Source organism: Neopelma chrysocephalum, unplaced genomic scaffold (genome assembly GCF_003984885.1).
Source record: "Neopelma chrysocephalum unplaced genomic scaffold, ASM398488v2 Primary Assembly neopelma1_96926, whole genome shotgun sequence".
In the NCBI taxonomy this organism is placed as follows: Eukaryota; Metazoa; Chordata; class Aves; order Passeriformes; family Pipridae; genus Neopelma; species Neopelma chrysocephalum.
In genome coordinates, this window is record NW_020925569.1 from 2,708,890 (window position 1) to 2,732,595 (window position 23,706).

Genomic DNA, 23,706 nt, shown 5'->3' on the forward strand with positions numbered 1-23,706 from the left:
GAGACTTCATAGGAAGGAAAAAAATGGCCTGATGGGAAGTTAATGAAGTTAAGGCAAAGTCCTGTTAGAATAGCTGCTTGCAACAGGACATGCTAGAAGACCAACTGGCTAGAGAGCAGCTTTGCAGAAAAAATAGTGTCCTTTGGAGCAACATGTTGAACATTAGGTAGTGACAGGCCTTTGTGGTGAAGGCTAACAACATGGTAGCTATATAGGTAGGAGTCAGTCAATTTACAGAATTGATTCTATTTCAGCTCTTGTGAGAGACAGTATGTGTGTCCGTGTCTTGTTTTAGGCTCTTCCAAGAAAGACAATGACCTAAATAGATTAGGTTTAGCAAAGGGGTACCACAATAGTCAGGGGTCAGGCACATGATTTATTGATTTATGACAACAGGGTGAAAGAAAATCACCCAATACCAACACCCACTATACTTAAAAGAGTTCCTTTACTGCAGGACCACTCTTGGTGCAAGAGGACATTATCACATCAGCTAGACAACAGGTCTCATATTCACGGTCTCAGCTAAGAGACTAAATTCCTCCTGGCAACTTCTTTGTGCAAGAGTTATGCTCTTCGTGGCTGCACACATAAAATGTCTTATATGTAGGAAATCATACCTGTCCCACTAAAATAAATGGAATAAATTGCATGCCATTGGGGGACTCCTACCTGCAGCCTGAGTTTAATTTTTTTTCAGTCTTGAGAAGCTAACACGGGTTAGCCTCCCCTTTAGAACCAATTTCTGTCATCCTATCCTATTATATCCTATCCCAATTAGTCACTTAGTTGTTTTCTTTTATTATTTCTAATCTGAAGCCTGACAATCTTCTCTTCACTAACTTTTTAAGTTTTGAATGCAAATATTAGGCCACTCATGGTCAAAATGTTTGCATTGAGACAATTTCCAAGTATTTAACTCATTTCAAAACAGATTCTATACTGATTTCTAATCAAACTTTTTTTTCTTGAAAAACAACATAATAAAACAAAACCTTTAAACTACTCAAGCTAGAACTTGTAAAAAAGGGAAAAAAGCACCTGTATATGCATTATAACAAGAAACATACATCCAGTTCAGTTCTCTAAAATTAGCCTCAAAAGTACTGTAGCCTGTACCTTTTGTTATGAGAGCTGCTCAATGAAAAGGGGGATAGGATGTAATGTGGTGTTCTTGAAGAGTACAGCTCTTTGCAGAGCCTGTATAATTGCAACTTCCCCCAATAACAAGAAGCATCAAAGAAGGTCCAAGTATGAGTTTTCTAAGGAGCAAGAAGGGACTCTGAGGAATTCAAGGTAACTGAAGAAGTCACAGAAAACTACTGACATATAATGCAACACTGACAGAAATTACTTAACCTGAAAGAACTAGCGGCAAAAAGACAGAGTGGGGGGAAATAGTTGCATTCTGGCCTTTCATTTACACCATTATCTCCCTCACCGTCTCACACAGATGTGCCAACTTAATAGGTAAGAACTGTTTTATTTTTATGAAATTCTTCTCCCTCTCCAGAAAATAATGCAAGTGAGCCTGAAGATAAACATCTCAGTGTGGTTTTTTGTCCAAAAGTGGGACTGCCTTTAACAAACTATGTCTACTTCACCAGTCTTTTACATGATTCACGTACAACACTTTTATAAAGCAGATTAGGTACTTAAAGATGCCTGTGATACAGTTGCACAGATTCCAGTGACATGAGATGCTTTCCTCACCTACTGAGGGTGAAGGAATTATTGCTTTTGCAATCCTTCAACTTAGAGGATCAAAAATAAACTCTGTATGTGGTAATGAAGAATACTAACCTCCTACAATTACTGAGTCAGAACAGCAGTGTCAAATTTCAGATATCGTGAACAAGAGCTTCCAACACTATTTTAGGAGATTAAGTTAATATTTGCTGTAATTGTCTAAAGCATATGCTCACTGGATTTACTGCATCAGTTTTTGCATCATTCAGTTTCAATTAGCACATCAAACAACAGAAAGAAGGAATACAAGACACAAACTGAGGCTGAGGGATGGAATCTTTTAAGATATTTCAACAGTGGAAAGGTAGTTTCTGTGTAAAGTGTTCCTATGCTGACTGTAGACTTGACTTATGGAAACTGAAAAGAAATCTTGGAATATTAGTACTTGTCCTCTTGATCTTTTGACAGTAGAAACACTGGGAGATGGAAATGCTTCAAGATTAGCCAAGAAATGCCTTATCCATCTAACTATGTTTCTACAATTTTTTTTTCTTTTAGGATCTCACATTTTACAATTACTACAACTACAAGGTTGATTTAAAAAAGAGAAAATAAAAGTATACTTTAAACTTTTTGTATCTGATATCAAATAATTTTTTCTCCTAATAAATCCAGTAGTTACTAAACAAAGTGAAAGAAATTATAAATTTACACTGTAGATTAGGTTGTGTGTCTTATTTCTGTTGGAATCTCATAAACACAATCTCACCATTATGTCTGTTAAACTACTAAATAGAATACTACTAAAACCCCTCAACCTTCAAAGCATTTTGCAAGAAACGAGGAAGATCTAGAATCTGAAGTTCATTTAGAGATGATATCGCTGTACAAGAGGAAGACTCTGCTGCATGTAGGTATCCAAGTGCTGCAAAACAAACCATACATAACATCAATAAAAGATTAGGGTTCAAAATTGAAATACACACAGCAACGTAGAACTCGAAAATCTACAGTTATAATAATAGGGGAAAAAAACCCTTTGGAAGAAAGGGGTTTGCTCGATGGACTCAGAGGAGATAAATCATTGAACTATAATTAAAGAACAAATGATGGGATTTGAATACAATGAAAATACGCAGGTCAAGAGAAAAGACAAAGCAACCTAAGTGTGAGTACAGTATATATCTCTTCCAGCTCATGATAAATTCACATCTTTGCACCTTGTCTCTTGACAAAGTCAAAGGCTGTTACTGCATTTTATTGTCTCTGTCACATTTCTGCTGTGTATTCATTCTATTATTTAACTCAACTTTTAAAAAAGGAAGTTCCTGGGATATAATTTAAAACAATAGATAGATAACAGACATGACCTTTGCGCAAGAGTTTATCACATACTTAGTGAAGTACTCTGACAACTTACATAATTTTTTTTATAGATATGGGAAGTGGGTGAAACCTCGTAGATTGTTGTAATTCCAGAATTCTGTAAATAAGCTCTTATTCGTTGATAAATTGATGGAAAAGAACAGAAATAAAACCTTACTAAATTTGAACGTGTTTAAGAAGCAATAGAAAAAACTGTTCAGAATTATCTCTGAAAATTTGCATAAAACACCTTCTAGCTGTATACATAAACAACCTTAGGCAAAGGAGATTCATTACCAGAAATACAGATCAGCAATTCAGAACAAAAGGAAATAAGTAACCAGTCAGTTAAACTTTAAAAAGTTTCTTTAAACTCAGAAGTCTAAACTCATATCTGCAATGGTAATGCTAACATAGTGAGGTATAAAACATTTTCAAAACATGGCAAACAACTCTTTTCTGATGACACTGTGGGAGTCTTTACAGTCCTAATTAGTTTATAGTCAAGGTTTAGAGAGTCCTAAAGAAGATCGTATTACCGGAAAATATACCCTGAAAATTTACAGTAACAACCTACGAAATTTGCCAATAATGAAGGTTATGTAACTGAGTGACATACATGATTGATATTTCTAATCTTAAGAATACGCTAATCCTATATCTGTCTATTAGATGAACTGAAAATAGTCTTTAAAATAACTATGTAGCACCCACATAGACTTTTCTGCTATTAAAAAGAGAGGGGAAAAAAAAAAGACTGGTTTTGCAATGTGATTGAAAGAGCAATAAAAACTAGCAGACTGGAAAAAAATCCAGAATTTATGACTCTTTCCAGAAAAAAATGCCATGCTTTTATTTATACTCACATGTTGTATTTTCTAGTAGCTTTGCTAAGTTTAAGTGATAGCCCATCAGATGGAAGAAAAGCAACTTAAAGCAATACAAAGCCTAGAAACTAGTATACTGCTTTTCAGCTTTATGCACACCCGAAAATTCTTAATGACCTTGAGCCTTCTGCATAGAGGTTATGCTGCTTGTAAGTATATCTTTAAGTAGATTTTACTCTGTTTCTTCACTAAGTCTTTTTAAGGATAAGCATTTTATCTGGTTCCAAAACAAGCTGACCTTCTGACAATATAATCTACTCCAAAGTACTTTTAAACATTACTCTATTGACAGGAAACAGTCCAGGGCAGCAGCAGTGTTAAATGCTCTATACTAGATGGTCAGAGAATAACTTCCAACTCCAAGGAGGAGCCATTGAGTCCTTGAATTAACAGGAATCAGCACTCTAAATTAGCAGGACTCCACTGGCACTTCCTAGAAGACAGTCAGAATCTTCTAACATGGCATGTCGCAACTAGAATCATGTCTTTTGTTTTTACATCCTGAGAACAATCTCAAACTGGTTGGTTTACTACAAATAACTTCATGAAAAAAATCATTCTTCTTACTTGTAACATATATACAAAATGCACCACCAGGAGCAGGAAAGAGTGCACCATTCTGTTTTATGTACCAATGCCTCATTTCTATCCAACCATGATTGTCACAGCCTCACTTGGTAATATTAAAACAAGGATATTAAGAAATCAAGAGAGATCAAATCTATCCAGATAATAGTTTATGGTGGTATTGCATACATTTTTAAGGTACTCATCTTGATCCACAATTACAGTATCTGCTGTTTCCAGAATCATACAATATGCTGAACTGTATTTTTGGCAATATAATACTTTTGATTACTCCTTCTTTATTTAGTTTATTTTTAATGCCAATTTGGAACATAGTAAGAGGTAGTACATTAAAAATGTGTGCTATAGAATCAGCTATGCTAGAGGAATTACTTCTGATTTCTTTCAGATTATAGCTAGGCATCAGCAAGAAATTCTTTGTAATAGTTGCTTAGTTATCAAGTTACTAGAATAGGAGAAATGCTCCTGCCATCTGCATATGAGCAAAATGTACCCTCTTGCTAGAACAAAATATCCTAGTACTCACTATTTTTAATTGTCAGCAATTCTAAAGATAACATCAGGAGCTCTCACATAGCTCCGAATCTAAGGTACATACACACATGTGCGCTTGGGTCTCAATGCACTAAAGAAAAGCTAATTTAGAAAGATAGCCTGAACTATAGCATAGACTATCTCTCTGCACTTAGAAGTTTAAAGGGCTCCTTCCCTCCAGAGTTGCTGACCCTGGGTTAACCCATTGCCAGAAGACTCTAGTTAGTCCTCCAGCAAACCACTGTCTCCTGAGTAATACGCATCCCATAAGCCAGCCATTGCTCATCAGCAGCTTTCAGCATGTACAGGTAAAGCAAGCAGGAGACTCATACATTCCCCTGCATACAGATAAGAGGAATTAAGAGACCAGGCTCATGGCAGTCTAAAATAAACATCCAAACAAACAATAAGACTTTTTTCCATTTGTCCCAGGGAGTTTTATCTGGAAAATAAAGAGAATCTAATTTCTAATACAGCTGAATACATAAGATGGAATAACCCACTGAGGAAACTGACTCGTTCCCAAGGATTACATGTTGTAGAGACTGCAGCAGGATGACTCTTTGGAGAAATAAGCATAACCAACCATAATCTCCTCATGCATATTGTTGCCGGTGTGGACCGATACCAGGGGGCTAGTCCAGGAGCTGCTGCGGTCAGGGAATTTGAGTCCAAAGGGTTAACTACTGCCTTTTCAAGTGTTCCAATGTTTTCCTCCAGGGTCGTGGAAGACTGTTAAAGACTGGAAAGCCAAATTAAGAAGAAAATCTGACAGAAAAAGACTGCTAAGCAAGCTTTGCATGCTCTTTATCAGGATCCTTAAAAAGGGACAGTAGCATTGCTTATTACAGTAGCCAAAAAAAGTAAGTTTTAAAGACACTGGGTCAAAGTAGTGTCAGAGAATTTTTTCTTATCCAGAGCTTAAGCTAAATAGCCTAATAATCCTTGCAAGGAAAATGAGACAGCAGAAGCAGCTCTGCTTTCTTCCCCTCAGAAAAGAAAGGTGCTTGAGAAGAAAGACAGTACATCATAGAAACATCTTAGAACAATATAGAAACATCTTCTGGGTAAGCAAAGCTGAATTTTACTTTCTGTTCTTGACTCTTCAAAGGGTAAAAATTCTGCTCTGTAAAACCAGAGTAGAACGCACATGCACATTATACAAACTCTTGTAAAAAGCCCATACAGAAAATATAGAAAGAGGTTTTCATAAATTAAGTCTGATGCGTCAAAATGCAAACATTCATTCTAATTTTCTACTACTCCAAAATTATTTAGAGTCAGGAGAATTAAGCTAGGCAGAAACTTTATCCAACTTTTACATGTGAAACACTCTGACAGAAATTCTTCACTTTTTTCCTACAGCATTACAATTCAAGTACCTTTGCCTACAGTAACAGCAAAACATGTTCTTTTCATGGGTCTGTATATTTATATGTCAACTGACAGCCTTGGGAGGTGAGAGTAAACCTGGGAGCAGGTGTTTGATATAGACTGTGCAAGAGAGCATTACATATGTCTGGGCATAATGCTGCCAAAGGAAGAGTAAAGCAAAAAGTACTAGCATCACTCCCGTTCTGTGATCATTCAGACTCTCCAGAATGATTTACTGTAATTCCTTTACAGTAAGAAACGTATAGCCTTAATTAACCAAAGAGATGAAGTCTTTGACTATATAGAGTCTTTGAGCCATCCATTTTACTTGTCCATTCACTTCTCAGAAATATGTCTTTATCATTCTTGTTTCCCAGCTCAGTCACTTGCAGGATGGATGAAAATTGCAGGGAGAGCTATCTGTTGGTGATAAGTAAAGTCTTACTGATTTACAACCCACATTTAGGAGCAAAAAAGGATAAAAGCAACTCCCCCACCAGTTCAATGTCTGTTCACATAAGAAAAAAGTGAATAGTGTCATAGTTGTCAAGAGTGAGTTTTGAGATATATTTCAAATTAACAGTAACTCCAAAACCAAAGAAGCACTAGTGACTAGTGACTCAGATAGTTTCAACATGCAGCATAACCTTTAGTTTGCAAAAGGATGGTAGAACAGCATGCCTAAAATTTTATCTACCATTTGTTTCACTGTAGCACAAAATCCACCTGACTGACCAAAAAGTGTTTAAAGAAAATATAAATGTTACATTGTGTGAATTGTGTTCATTATTTAATTCGCAATTTTTCATTCCTTTATACCAAGACCATCCTAACAATCTCATAAACAGTGTTTACCTGTAATTAGTTCAGAATGGATTCAACTTCAAGGGCCAAGACTGAGGTATCACTGCCCATCAACATAACTCAGAGAAGCACAGAGGATGAGGATTCTATTATGTGGATATCAGGAGAATTTTATTGTTGCATCAGTGCTTTTAGCCTTTATATAGACCTCAGATGACAACACACTAAAGCCTCTATTGCCTACACCTGTTGCTAGTATGGAGCTGGTTTCCAATAACGCAAATAAGGACGCAAATCAATTTCTTACATTATTCCTTACACTGAAATATTTGAGTTTTAGGAAAATTTGGATGATTCCATGTTTATTCTCATGTGGTTGTGTTTGAAAAAAACCCAATACTTCTTAGAAGATGTATTCTGAATTTCTTACAAATTCTGAAAAGATCCAAAAGCATTAAGATAGGCTAAACCTTTGAATGTATATGCATACTCTGTCTCATGCAACAAAAGAGAGCTAAGTATTTTATCACAAAGATCATAATAAAGGTCCACTTAGCTCCACATTTGAGTTTCTAGAACTCTAATATGGTACACTTTAGGGAAAGAGAGTCCAAGAAATAAGGCAAGAATACATAAATAAAGCTTAATAATTTTCATGGTAAAATACTATCCAAACTCTTTGAAGAAAATGTCCCTACATCTTCCCAAAATTCAGTTGTTGAAGTTCTATATGGGATTAGCTAAGCTGAGATGTAACCATGAAAATTTGTGATTTTCCTTCAAAAATCAGTACTATGCAAAGGAAAGTGGAAAACTAGCGCTGTATGCTAAATTCATCTTGCCAGAAAGCACCAAGCACTGCTACCTTTACCAGAATTCCCAGGAACCTAACTGAAGGTGTTGCAGAGAAACTTACATTCATTACTCCCTCCTTATTCTCTTAATATAGCAGTCTGACACGTTACTAGCTTTGGTGTGCTTTGGTGTTATAGACTGTAGGTTTATAGATCTCTTCTATGAACATTCAGTACAGTTTAACAAGACACACTTATACTTGTTTATTTTTATATATACATATTTGTAGACTGATAAATCAGACATTTCTATATAAATGCTGATGACTTTTGTCTGGGCCACAGAGGCAGTGTGCCTTTTGCAGGCAGTGTGCTTACCAAAGGTACAACAATTCATTTCTAAACCACTCAGATAATCTACAGAAACCGCGCCGATTCAACAGCAAGGCAGGCAATAGTTCTTGTAAGCAGTACAAAGGGAAGCTAATACATAGTGTCCTTCCTTCACCATCTCTCTGCTATTCTTGTCACTACAATGCCCAAATTTTATCAGTAATGAAACTTCAAGTCTGCCTTTCTCTGCTTCTGTATTACGAAAAAACGTTTAGCAGCATGACTGCATGTTTTCAATGACACAATCCCACCATGTACAAGTACTGAGTTACAAATATCTGTAGACAAGAAGAGTCTGATTAAACATGGAAGAACAAATGAAAAATACTAATGCATATGATTAAAAAAATACACTAAGCCCCCAAATTCATCTGTTAGCTAGGACGCAAGAAATTATAAGATCTAGTAGACATTGGTAAGAAATCTTCTAGAAAAGCTTAACAATTAAAAAGCATTAATCTCATCATCCCTGACTGATCGTTCTCACTGGAAAACAATTAGGTGACACAGTGCCTTGTGAAAATGTAACCGGTACCTTGCTAGAAAAGAGAAAATAATTCTCTTCACAAAAAGGGCCATGTATGTTCATTCTAAATTACTTCATGTGGCATTTCCAGCTGACTTTGGTCCCTTACAAAGGTCTTTTAAAAACTACACCCTGCAGTACACCTAATGTTACTGGTTTCTTACATTGTACATTATTTGTACATACTCTTTCACTTTCTCATACTTGAGCCTGTCATTTTCACTGAACAATCAGTCAGTTATCATGCACTTTTGTCACAACCCTTTGAAGAGTCCCACCAGAAGCAGCAGAATTTAGGCTGCAATTTCTTTCAGTAGAATGAAAGGTGGCATTTCAGATTTAGCAATCTTTTTTTTCACCCAAAATCTAAACAAACACATACACATCATCATTTTAACTATATATCTCTTTGCACTATAGAATTACTAAGTGCAGAAAGAAGTAAACAAGAACCCTGACCTACTAGATTTGAGTATTTTGCAGTAAGATGTCTGCTATGTCCCAGCACTCCTAGAACTGAGAACTAGAAAGATTACTTTACAGAGATAACACGTAAATCAGAAGGGCTATAGGCTGTAGACAACACTTTTTAACACTGATTTAGCATGAATGTACTTTGTTCCAAATTCTCTGGCATATGATGTAGCTAGTCAGTGGAACAAAGAAAAAATACTGTGGTATTTGGATGTTGCACACAGCAATGGAGGTTTAAATAATAAAAGTCTCTGATGACCAGGTATTTCCTATTGCCAGAGATAGTCAAGGTTATGGAAACTGCATTATTTCAGCAGGTTCTCTAGGAAAAAAGGGAGGGGGGGGAAGGAAAGACACATTCAAGAAGAAGATGAATTAATAAAGTCTAGGTTTGTGTTTCTTACTGCCACTATTCTAGAACAGTTAATTTAGCTTTCCTCCACCACACCCATTCTGATAGCTAGAAAAGGCAAGAAGCATCGCATGCTGTTGCTGGCTCTTGTCAACTAGTTCGTGACATATCAACACATGGCATGTAACAGTTGCTTTGACTCTACAGGAATGAGGAAATCACAAATCATGAGGTCTTGTTTTCCTGAAAAAGCAAATCTAATATGAAACTTTTATTAAATACCTGCTATAGGAGAGCAAGGATGCTATTGAGCAGTGACTCCACATGCTTTAAAGATCCAGAGCACATTCCTACATGGCTACCATGCACAGATACACAGGCACTCAGAGGAAAGAATGACTACCAAAGGTTCTTTGAATGATGTGGCTATCTCTTTCACTTCATAAACATTTCCTCCTTATCTCTAGCTGCATATGACCATATTATATGGACAAATTTCCAGTCAGCTGTGAAAATGATGACTTACGTCATAATGCCTAATGTCGAAAAATGTACTACGTCAAATAACTCAGTGCTGCTGGTATCTATTAAAAGACGTCCTACAAATAATTACAGAACGGAAGATGTAAAATTGTAAAGCTTACACAATAGTTTATATAGTTATCTATACCTTTCTGAAGTCTGTACATAAAGGCCAAAGGGACAGGGTATCCCTATACCCCAGCAAACTAAATTTTAACATGGAAATGCCAAAGTAGTTTAAATGATCCAGCTTGCAATCAAGTAGCCATTCAATTGGACAAGCTACATACTAACTTACCCCGAATTCCAGCAAAATGAAAGTAATACAGCTACAAAAATGATTCTATCTAAAGTGGAAAAAAATGTCTACGGACGTATACGTCAAGACAACTCTATAGAAAGTAAGGCAGCATTTAGTACTTTATAGACAAAGCTTAATTAATCTATCTAAAAATCCAAGAAACATACTAGAGAGATAGACATATATGTCTATGTTACATATATATCTATAATAATGTATCTATCTTTCTATCTGTAAAATTATATGCCTATTTTCATGTGACTATATATGACTATGACTATATTGAAGGCTACAATACCTGCTGTTGTAGCCTTCAACAACACGATACTAACAAAAAATGACTGCGGCATAACACAAGTATTGCATACTTCACTGGCAAAATGACTCGTGAAAAGACCAAACTGGGACATTCATGCAGAGCTGTGGAATTGTTTTTGCTTGGCCAACTAGCATTAATGGCCAAGCAACCCAGGATGTTCGTACAGACTGGGGAATGAGATGCTGGAAAGCAGTGCCATGGAAAGGGACCTGGGGATCCTAGTCGATGGTAAGTTGAATATGAGTGCCCTGGCAGCCAGGAGGGCCAACCATGTCCTGGGGGGCATCAGGCAAAGCATCACCAGCTGGTCGAGGGAGGGGATTGTCCTGCTCTGCTCTGCACTGGGGTGGCCTCACCTTGAATATTGTGTGTAGTTTTGCTGGCTCTTAAAACTTAGACTATTTTCTTAACTACCAGATTAGGTCTCAAAGTGAACCAAAATTCTGGACCTTTTTATTTTTGTTTTGTTTTGCTTAATAATAGAGAATTTTAAAAATGAGATTTTGTAACTTGTAAAATTAAAAACGAAGCCTTCAATCTGTATCATAAACATGGTGGAATATAATTTGATATTTTTTGTGAAAGAGTACATAGTGGGATACCAGTACTTAATAAAGATGCCAGGTAACACTAATTTCTATAAAGCCAGAGAATAATTATTCTGTTGGGAGAACAAAGATTGTGTGTGAACAATTTTCCCTGCATTTCTGTAGGCCTTGCCTTGGCATGACTGGGTGCGGACAGTACAAACTGCTGTGTAGCTAACATGGCTACAGGCTCTGAAGCTAGAACAAAGAAGGCTCCCTGCCAGGGTCAAGGAGGAGTTTTGGCAGGTAAACAAGTTTTTTCATCTCTTATGGACACCTGCTACGCTCCAATTAACATCGGACAACAAAGTACGTTTCTCTTATGTATCCAATGCTGTGTGAAGAAGAATCATGCATCGGGGTGTAGAAGCAGTATATAATGAGTATTCTTCTTGTAATAAATCAGTCATTTAGTCGATCATATTGGTCTTAGCACAATCTGTCTCTACCCCCTCCGCCGATAACTGGTAGCAGAGGATGATTATCCCCTCTGCCAATATTATTCTGTAATGCACTTAGTACCATGGTAAATCACATAAATAGCCAAAAAAAAAATCCTCATCCTTTTCTTGGTCAAAGATAATTGGCTTATAGAACACCTAGGCAAACATGACAACAACAAGTCCATGGGCCCTGGTGGGATGCATCCATGAGTGCTGAGGGAGTTAGCAGACACCACACATGAGCCACTCATGGACATCTTTGAAAGGTTGTAGCAATCAGGAGAGTTACTTGAGGACTGGAAGACAGCAAACGTCACACCGGTGTTCAAGATGAGAAGGCAGTCAGGAGTAGCCAGCATGGATTTACCTAAGTGAAATGATGCTTGACCAATCTGACTGCCTTCAACAACAAAACAACTGCCTGGACGGATGAGGGAAGAGCAGAAGATGTTGTCTACCTCAACTTCAGCAAGGCCTTTAACACTTTCTCTCACAACATTCTCATAGGCAAACTCAGGAAGTGTGGCCTGGATGAGTGGACAGTGAGGTGGATTGAGAACAGGCTGAACAGCAGATCCCAGAGGGTCATAATCAGTGGCACAGGGTCCAGCTGGAGACTTGTCACTAGTGATGTTCCCCTACTGGACCCAGTACTGTTTAAATTCTCCATCAGTGACTTGGATGAAGGGGCAGATGCCTCCTCAGCAAGTTCACTAATGACACAAAGCTGGGAGGAGTGGCCGATACCCCAGAGGGCTCTGCTGCCCTTCAGAAGGACCTCGACAGGTTGGAGAGATGGGCAGACTGTCTGAATTCCACAAAGGCAAACGCACCTGGGACAGAATAACCCCAGGCACCAGTACAGGCAAAGTGTTGACCTGCTGAGAAGCAGCTCTGCTGAGAAGGACTTCTGGGTCCCGGTGGACAACAAGCTCTCCATGAGCCAGCCTTTGCGGCCATGAAGGCCAGTGGTATCCTGGGGTGCATTAGGAAAAGCACTGCCAGCAGGCCACGGTGAATGATCCTGCCCCTCTACTCAGCCCTGGTGAGGCCACATCTGTAGTGCTGTGTCCACTTCTGGGCTCCTCAATACAAGAGAGACATGGAGCTCCTGGAGCAGATATAGCAGAGGACCACAGAGATGATTAGGGAACTGGAGCATCTCTCTTATGAGGAAAAGCTGAGAGAGTTATTCAGCCTTGAGAAGAGAGAACTGAGAGAGGATGTCATCAATGTGTACAAATATCTGAAGAGAGGGTAGGTCAGAAGGGTGGAGCCAGGCTCTTCTCAGTGGTATCGAGCAATAAGAGAAGAGGCAGTGGGGAGAAACTGATGTACAGAAGTTCCACCTGAATACGAGGAAGAACTTCTTCACTGTGTGGGTGCACTGGAACAGGTTGCCCAGAGAAGTTGTGGAGTCTCCCTCACTGAGTATATCCAAGAACTGTCTGGATGCAATCCTGTGCCATGTGCTCTAGGATGACCCTGCTGGAGCATGGAGGTTGGGCCAGATGACCCACTGTGGTCCCTTCCAACCTTACCCATTCTGTAATTCATTGATTTCAGGTGGAATACTGGGAAATTCAAGAAAAATATAAGCATAAAGCATTGAGCAAACACTGAATAACTCCAGTTTAATGATTATTATATTTTACTAATCTAGTATGGGATTGTAACAATATAGAAATACTTTCTTCTATATACAAAAATGGCTTAAATTTATACATCATTCATGGAAAGTATGCAGCCTATGACTCTGAACCATATTTCAATATTAACTGCAAAGCAATACAACACGTACATACTATTCATTACTAATCAAAATGTAAAAAAAAAAAAGTAGTAACAATGCCACAAACTCTCTATCAACACTCTCCAAAAATTAACTCTGATATTAGGCATTCTGAACTTCACAAAAATAGAAAACTTCACGTATTTTTAAAAAGAGGTGCTTAAACTTAAGTCCCAAAGCCTGTATTTTTTTGTGTTAGTTTAGATTTTGAAAGATGGATAGTGTTTAATAGCTTACAGGAAAGTCATAGCAATCCTTGCCTATGATGAGAAGAAGACTTTATAAAAGAAAGGACCTGACAGAAAGCAGTGGCTGACACAAAGTCTTTCTACCAATTTCAATAGGATTTGGAATTAGGCACCACCAGAACATGTCACTTCCCAAGCAACTTCAGTTTTTCCTGACTTAAAAACAGATTTTATAACTTACAAACTGACTTGTTACAGTGTGCTAATATTGGTAATGATCACTTTTGCTGGGAGCAGCAAAAAAAGTCAGCTTTCCCTGGCTTTACCCTATAATGTATTTACTATCCATCAAGTGTCAGATCCATGTATCTGCAGATTAAAGACATTTTACATCATCGCTCTGCCCCTCAGAAGGTGGGAGAGAAAATCTTTCTTACAGGTTAAACACATAAACAAACAACAATAAATAATCCTGTTTTCCTAACATTTACTCTTTGGCCTACTCAGAGATGAAAATTACACAGTGAAAGTTAAAACTACTTAAACCAAAATGAAATCCCTACACAGACACTCTTCTTTAAGCAATGCTGCACTGGTTTTGGCATATAAGTGTTCTACATCAACTCAAGCTAACAAGCAGTAGAGTCTATCAAATGAAATGCATCCACAAAAGCTATGGGTTAACATGATTTACTTACACTGCTCATAAAATTATACATATAAGTAATCATATCCTTTATCCACAGAGCTCAAAAAAGAATGCATGCAATATAAAGAAGTCCTATCCACAGATCTCAAAAGTACACTAAATTTAGTATTGACTTTCTTAAGAAAATGAACTCAGATCTTGAAACAATGACTGGCTTCAACAAATTAAAGACAGCCGTTATTAGCGAAAGACAGGTATAAACCCCACAGCAGTTATGTATTCATTTCTTCCTTACTTCAACCAACAATAAGCAACATTGCCCATAAGGAATAAAAAGCACCTAAACCCACACAAGGAGTTCACCTTAATGAACACGATGCCATACTGGCTTATTACTAAGTACTGCGCAGTATTTTATGAACCTATTTTGTCTTATAAATTCTGTATTCTGTTTGCTCATGTCATCTCACCACAATCTAGTCAAAGCAACTAATCTGCAATGTGCCAGACATAAGGGTGTTCCCCATAAATGTGAGTGTACAGGAGCTCTAAAAAAACCAGTCTAAGTGTACCAACCTTCAGGGTGTGTACAATCTCTCTTGCATGGCTTTGTGTAAAAAAGAAGGCTTATGTTATTGCTCCTGAGTCACTATTGCCTGTGGTGTTCGCATTCTTTAGTGATGGAAGGAGAATTACAACTGCAATTACATGTATGGCAAGAAAGTGTTCTTTCCTATATAAAAATACAGAAAGAAAACCCACAAATTTGATAATTTGTTGCTATAGTTTCAAAACAGCAAACAAAGATGACAATGAAGTGACAAGAACAGGCAGACAATTGTAACTGACATAAGAATATCCCATGTAACACAGCTAATGGCAATATTGTCTGCAATACACTAAGGCAACTTATGGGCAACACGAGGACTTAGTACAAAACAACTTGCTGCTGTTGAAATTTTGTGATAACAGCCTTCATGGCATCGGCACAAATTGGTTTACATTGTGACCCATTGGGAAAACACATTTTCTTTAATGTAGACAAAACCAAAGTCTGAATAAAACTTTCTATGATGTCTTGATTCTTAAATTAAAACAAAAAAATCAACTTGACTTACAGAAAGTGTTAAATAGTAGCAAAGGGCTAATTATACCATACTAACTTCCTTTTGTCTAGTATAAAAGGACATTTTTTTACTTTGCCTGGCTGAGTATAATAGCCTATGAATTATGAGATCAAAGCAGCAAACTGTATGTTTTCTAAAGTAAGAGTTTCCTTCACCAAGTTTTACACTTACTATAGCTGAAAGAGCTGTGCAAAGGGATCAGCACTAAACCCAAAGGACAGGCTGCGCACAGCAAGAAAGAGAGCAACTCCCTCGTGCTTTTTGCAGGTCACTACCAAGGACCATGTTAGCAGATCCACACCAGACCCTTAACAGGCAGCTCTGCTGCTACCAGTAATTAGCTTGGACAGCTCTGGCTCCAGGAGTAGCAGCAAGGCTACACCATAATGAGCTCAGCTGGGATTAGCAGGACAGGGCAGGGAACCAAGAGAGCTGAAGCATTCTGCATTGCGTATGTATCACAGAGATCAAAAAAGGATGGCTGGCTAGGTTATCCCCTCACCACCTCATTCCAAAAATGAAGCACGGCAGTGTGGAAAATACAGGCTAATGAAGAGCGACACCTCCAACAGATGAGAGCCACATTAATTAACACAATCCCTAGATCATGGAATACAGTTTCTGTTAGTGCTAGCAAACTTGTAACTTGTCACTGATTTAAGGGGTGGGGGGAGGGAGTGGGGGAGAAGAAAAAAAAAAGAGCTGATGTTTTCCTTTTCTGCTTTTGGTAGAAGACGTTTTTTCTTGAAATTTTGCAAGGAATTCCTCCTATATGGCCTGCAAAGTATTATCTTCAGAAAAAAAAAACAGTATTTTTTTTAACTTAAATACCTTTTAAGAAGCAAACTCACTTTTCAATCAACAGCTTTTTGTGTTCCCTTTTGAAAAAAGCCAGTTCATTCAACACCACATCAGGATCCTCTTGACAAAGCTGACCAGAGTCTGCATGCTGGTATCCGCTTTTACTATTTTCAAGCCTGTTTATGAAAAAAACAGCTGGTTTCTTTTCAAATACCTACATGTTTTGCTTTCAGAAAATATAAATTTTCAATTACAGCATCTACTGAATCTACATTTTGCATGAAGTATATGTTTTATGAGGCACAAAACCTTTACTGTGGTAATACAGAGAAGTCCAATAGCATAGTTTCAGACAGATGTTGCGCTAGTATGACACCATGCCTCTCAACCTACATGTGGCAGAATAGTGTCACCCACATTCTATCGACATTACTTAAAATAATAGTATGAGAAAGCAGAAGTTGAAACCATCACATAATCTCTTGAAAAAAAAAATGGAGAGCCACCAGCTCCCCTAATACCCTGGGAAACCCATCTGGAAGTTGCACTAATGCCTACTCTAAATCAAAGTATTGTCCTACAGATCAATGGAAGAATAAACTGTCTATGGACAAGATGATGTATAAGGAAAAAGCATACTGAATTTAAAAGCACTGAAAAATAAATTTAAAATATTTAACAGTTTTTCTGTCATTAAAATATTTTTATGTATTTTAATAATGCAAAAGCTAAAAATTGTATTAAAAATTCTTTGTGAAATCAATTTAAAACTCTCTGCAATCTGAATTCCTACTGGACATAGAATAAAGTCTTAGAGAATATGATAACCTCCTAAGGACCCCATCATCTTTGCAGTCATGTACATCAGTGCAAGTTGTATGTACACTGACAGGTGGATTAGGTCCTATCAGCTGCCATCTTGATAACAGATACTAATCTATGACAAATAAGGAGAATAGGGTCCTCCATCACTTATAAAGGATCAGAAGTGCCACATAAGGACCTGATACTGAGTTCTTAATGCACAATTTACATTACACCAGCACTGTATAGCTTTCTGAGATATCAAAATAACAGTCTTATTGTTAGAGACTGTTTTTATTTGTGCCTCGGCTACTTTCCTTTGTTTAAGCGTACTAAAAAGGAAAATCAAACCACTTCTAGTGGGGCTTCATATAATTCTACTATGATGACAACAATTAAAAAACCCTGCTATTTTCCGCTTATCTTAAATATATATGAAGAATCAGATAAATGCATTTTACATTTTACCCAATACCTACTTTTCCCAAATACATTCCTGTCATATCACAAGTTGGTTTTATTTTAAACAGAAACAGAAGTCGCTTTTGTCTCTCTTTCCTGTTCTTTCTTTTTTATTTATCTTTTAAAAAACTATCAGAACCAGAACACTCAGTGCTTCACTGTATATTGATTTTACTGTCTTTATCTGGGTTGAATTTTTTTATCTTTTCAGTCTTGGCCTCTCAGTGGACAATGAACGCCTACTAAGCTATAGACACAGAATTAAATAATTTCATTGAATATAGTAACTATCATCCTGTAGTCACTTCCAGATTGCACTGAATTAAAAACAATGAGCTAGAGGAAAAAATCATCCATGTTTTTCCTAAATAAGAAGCACCTTTCCATTATAATTTAAGCAAATTTATTTGTAATTATGCTTGAATTTTTAAAAAATCCTTCTGTGCTATCATGAATGGTGTAGCAGTTTTGTACTTTACCATTATTTTCATCCATTATTTTTTGTCTTTTTAAAAGACAAACTGTTCTTAAGTAAATGCCACAGTATTTCAAAGCAATGCAAATCTACTCATATAGGCCAGAGCATTACTTATATATGAGGGACAATTTATCAGCAGGACTCTGAACAGCTACCAGTTTTGCAGTATCTTCTCTGACTCTCTTTTTGTTCAGAAAGCATTACAAAGTTTGTGTCAAGATTAGTCAGTATTGTTCTAATTGCAAGAAGAATTATTTTTAAGTAAAAAGCATATGTGTTTGGTGAGCTATAGGTGCATGCTGAAGTCCTGCTAAAGCTACAAGGAACTTACTTCCTTGAACCAGGTCCCAAAAACAGGAGTGTTTGATAGCTGAAGTGAAATGTTTTCATAACTTCAAATGCATTTTTTTAGCAAAAATTCTAACTGTCTGCTAAGAACTTTAAAAAAAAAAAAGTTCTGCATAAAATTTTCACTGTTCTGTATAGAATTTAAGGGAGAATTATACACAAAATGTTCATCATACAAATTTTTATGTAGTAGAGTCGTTCCTCTTTCCATTAATAAAGATCTTTACTGCAATTTTTTTTGTAAAATTATTAGAAATAATTGATTTTTAAATAATTTAACATATAAAAACAGCCCGCTTTCATGCGCATATTATTTTTTTTACCTATTAGGAAAGAGATTTCAGGATTGGATTCAGTTAATATTTGAATCACTAAATGTTAGAGAGGCTGTTATTTCTATATTTTTAATGAATAAAAAACTATTTTTAAAACCATTTGAAACATAATCAGTAATTGTTGTATTAGAGAAAATTAAAAACAGACACAGTCAACAAAATAATTGACTGGGGAATTACAAAAACATAAGGAAGCAATCCTAGCAGACCTTTGTCCAGTACTCAGGCTCACAATGAGATCCTAAATAAAATAAGTCAAGGTGTCAGCTCGATACATTTCCTCTTGGTTTCAACTGCAATTCTTCTGATATAGGGATAAGTCATGTATTCTGCTTTAACAAGGGATAAATTCTTGATCATAGTCATAGTACCTTCTTCCTTCAAATCAAATTCTCTTTTCAATACCTATATAATACCTCTGTTCAGATTTCTTCTGTAAGAGAAATGGTTTTAATGAGCTATGTAACTTACCTGGTATCACCTTCTTCCCACTGCTTTAATTGTTCTTTTAGTGCTCTGTAGTTGGTCTGTAACATATGCAGCCTTTCTTTGTGTTTTTCATAGGCTGCTCTTAGCTCATCAGTTTCTCGAGTCTGTATGAAACCAGAAAAACTGAATTAGAGTTGGTCAAAATGTAAGAGACTGTCACACAGACCACATGAAACAGAAGTTCTCTTTTATCAACTATTAAGCAAATCAGAAATCTAAATAGAAAGATCAGGAATTACAGTCTTTGAGATCAAAATTTTCTTATTACTACTTTGGAAAATTTTGCTAATTTGGCAAAATCAAATATTTTTTTCATTTTGCTGAGAAATTTAAAAAAATTACTACCAAAATGCCAGCTTTCACCTTGTGAATACATTGGCCTAATACATCTAAAAATATATAGACTGAAAAAGGATTGCTGGCACCATCTTTTTTTCAAACTTTTTTTTCCCCAATGGAAAACTGACTTTCGTATTTTCAAGGAAAATACTGGAACCCCTAAATTTAAAGGTTTCAATATTTTTTCATACATTGTTTATATATATATATATATATAAACCTGCAACTTCCAGATTTTGTCTTCTAGTAATACAGCAAACAAGAAATAAAACCAATTTTTACACTAGCTTTTGTATAATCAAAACCATACAAAAAATGTACAGAATAAAAAGTACAATACACTTCGATTTATATTACAGGATAACATCATCTAAGTTTAAAAGATTTTCCCAAATGACAGTACAGTGCTGTGGAAAAAAAAAAAGAAAAAGAACACCAAGAAGAAGTATTTCACAGTACCAAGCAAGTCAAGCTCTGGCATATAGCAATAAAGAATTCAGCAGACATTATCCTGTAGCAAAATTTGCACTCAGAGCTTCATTTCCACTTCAATAGGAGCTCTGCTTGTAGAGCAACTACATAACTAAGTAAATCACAATACTTTATGTGCAAGTATTTACTGCTTATATGCAAGGAGGGCTTTTCAGCACTAGCCAATAAATAAGGTACGCCAATAGCCAGAGTTGCAAGCAATAAAATCCCACTACAAAAAAATGGCAAGGGTTTCTAGAGTACAGCTAACTACAAAGTAGCTAGATTAAGCTTGGCTTCTAAAATGTAGCCCTGCTTTCACAATGCACAAACTTGAAAGTTACCAGCCAGAATGTCAAATGTTACTACATACAAAATTCCAGAAGTTTTTTTGGAAGTGACTCAGGCAACACAAAAAGATTCAGGAAGCATGTCCAAAGTGACATGACCATTATACACTTTCTCAAAGTGCTGGTGGTGGGTTTTTTTCCTGAAACAACCTCTAAACTAGACACATTTATAAATTTAGAATTGCTTAAAAAGTAGTTTTGACTTTTTTTAAGTGGTTCATGTAAACACTACCATAATATTAAAACCAAAAACCAATCACACAAACAGCAAGATACAACTCAGACTAAGGACACAAAGACTACTACCATGCTGTGCTTCACATTGTAACGGGAAATTTTCATAAGAATCCAATTACAGATGTTGTGTTTTCAAGAGAAGTTCATGAAACAATTGTTCCGACATTGTTTGATATTGCTAGTAAAAACTGATCAAGTCTGGCAAGGTACTGGAAAATAATGTCTTCAGCATAAATTCTAAGAAGCTTATTAGTGTCAATGCCCTTTCAGAGGTGCAACCAACTGTAGAATTTGGTCTTTCCTATTTATAAATCTACATTTTTCATTATTGCTTACCTGTTCTATTATCCGTTCTGTTACAATTATTCCCTTCATTTATCACTTGCTCTGCTCTTGCAGAAATAGAAATTAGACAATTAACTGCCTTAATCACTGTCTTTATTGAATTAAGCACTTCAGGATTAAGCACTGAAATTTCCACAATCTGTTAGATATGTCTCTCTCTGATTGAATTATGCTATATTTGATAAATAAACTGTCTTATACACAGTTTTCTATATATTTACAGAAATGGATAGAAAACCCATTTCTATCAGTGCTAGACATCCAGATTATTCTCCAGCTCTTCACTGTCATTCTATAGTACTTCCTGAGCAATAATGAAAGACAATAAGAGAAAGTCCAATCTGCAAGAGGAAAAATCCAACTGCCTGTGAAAAAAAAGCCATTCTTTTCTGGCAGGCAGCTCAGACAAAGCAAAAGACTAGCAGTTAATTCAAAATTTTGTTGAAATTGACCTGTAACAACTTCTGTTATAGTAGAAAGGAAATTTTAAATATTATACTGATTCAGTTATTTGACTACTATTCTTAGGCTTACAAGTGACATACCCAATCATTACAAAAATAGTTTCTTCCACAAATAGTTACGTGAACAAGCCACAATAATAATAACAATCTATTTTCAGCATCTGAACATCATACATGAAATAGGACTATACAGGAAATCTGAGGGTGGTCTTGCTGACATAAACAAATATTAAGGTGGACCTGAAGAGAGATCTACATATCCTAGTTTTAATTATCTCCAAAAATTTTAGAACTTAAATAGGATGAGAAAACTCAAAGGGAAGAGCTCTGCTTGCTTTTCAGAGCTTTCCAGTACAGCCAGGATTATCTACTCTGGGCTATGCCAGTGCTCACAGTTCTAAAAACATAATATGGGAGAAGATAACATATTCTTAGCCTATATCAAATACCTACTCTTGACAGACCTTACTCACTTCTTAAAGACGAAAAGTAGATTGATATAGTTATGCTTTGGACCATTCTAAGTAGCAACTTGATAATTAATTATTTAAAACCCAGTAAGTACTCTTATTTATTTTGACATTCTCTTCCGTAAACAACTGCACAATCAGGCATGCTCTGTTACTTTATAGTATGTCCAGACACAAAGGCAATTCTGTATAAAAACTGTGGACACTGAATTTACATGATCATCCTGCTTATAAAAGCAACAAAGATAGTAATAGCTAACTTTTCTTGGTGAGAAATGAGTCAGCTGAGGAGAACTGGAAAATCCTGTGAATAGGATCTTGTCCTTTTCTGCTCCTTTGCAATACTGAGGCATTCCTGTTCCTGAAAACTCCATAAATAGAGCGCTCTCTCTTTTTTTTTTAATTGTTACCAGTTTTTCAGAAAGACTAATGGATAAGGTCACAATTTCATCTTCCAGATATGCATCATCAGTGTGTTTATTGATGGAGCAAGGATTTTTCTGAACAAGAATATTCCAAGTAATCATATAGTCAACACCCTGCCTGAGGAGGCAATAATGCAAGTGCCAGTTCTGAAAATGTTGCTCATACGCATTATTCTTAGTTGGAAAAAATGCCTAAGAGAAGGCTAATATCAAGAAATCACAAAACACCAATAGAAATATTCTGACATTAATGTTATGACAGCTTAGTTCACTGCCATGCTGGCAGTAGCCTCATTGAATTCTGAATGTAGTGCCATAACAGTGTTTAGTATGTTGACCTGGGCCTCTACAGTTTCTTTTCAAACAATTAAAGCATTCTGCAAAAGAAGGCAAGAAGATTTTCAAGAGAAAATGCAAAGAGTTCATGTGTTCAGTTTCAAGGGGAGATATAAGACTTAGCCCTTCATGACACCATGGTTTAAAAGCTGTGGCAGAGATCCCACACTTGCAACATAATAAACCTGCATAGATTCCTAAATTTTACTTTAAGATGAAATAGAAGATAAGGCAGGATGATGAATGGTACAAATTACGATATGAGGTTATGCAGAGAGAGGTCTTTCTCTTCTGTATCTACTGAGAAAATCAATGTTTCCCTTCACTCTTCTTTCCAGAAGAAAACACAGAGAGTGGAGCTCTCTATCATTTAAGGTAACAACCATACACACTGATGTGTGAGCTTTGCTTCCAAGGGTGAACAGCTGTAGTCCACATGCCAGAATAATCTGTAGCATCAGTGTCGGGCAGGCCAAGTAAGAGTAACAAAAAGGAAGCCTCCCAAAGGCCAGTTCTCAGCCTGAGATTTAGCTAGTGGGACATGCCTTATATTTCTTAACAGAGAGGAAAAATAAAAGTAATTTTCTGACTCCCAGAAACAAGACGACCTGTAAGACTGAATCTGTAGTCTAAATAATCTTTCCTATATTATTATAATAATCTTTCATATACTCTACATGTGTTAGGACACTGCACTGAACTCTCTCAAACATACAGGGTAAGGAACTGTGGCATCTGTGCTAAAATAAAATTCCCACTTACAGTTTTTCTAAAACTGACTTATCAGATGGGTGTCTTTTTGCATGAGGAAGGAGCTTAAGGACTATGGTTGGTAGAGTTGTCA

The 23,706-nt window shown here is 36.5% G+C and overlaps 1 protein-coding gene across 1 annotated transcript in view; it reads right to left on the reverse strand.

The window, feature by feature from the left end:
• CNTLN (centlein) overlaps positions 1-23,706 on the reverse strand; it is a gene marked incomplete at its 5' end in the record, with an annotated part of 156,507 nt that overhangs the window by 80,658 nt on the left and 52,143 nt on the right. Inside the window, 2 exon segments of the mRNA XM_027670739.1 lie at positions 16,560-16,685; positions 19,408-19,529. Coding sequence (XP_027526540.1) covers positions 16,560-16,685; positions 19,408-19,529 — 248 coding nt within the window.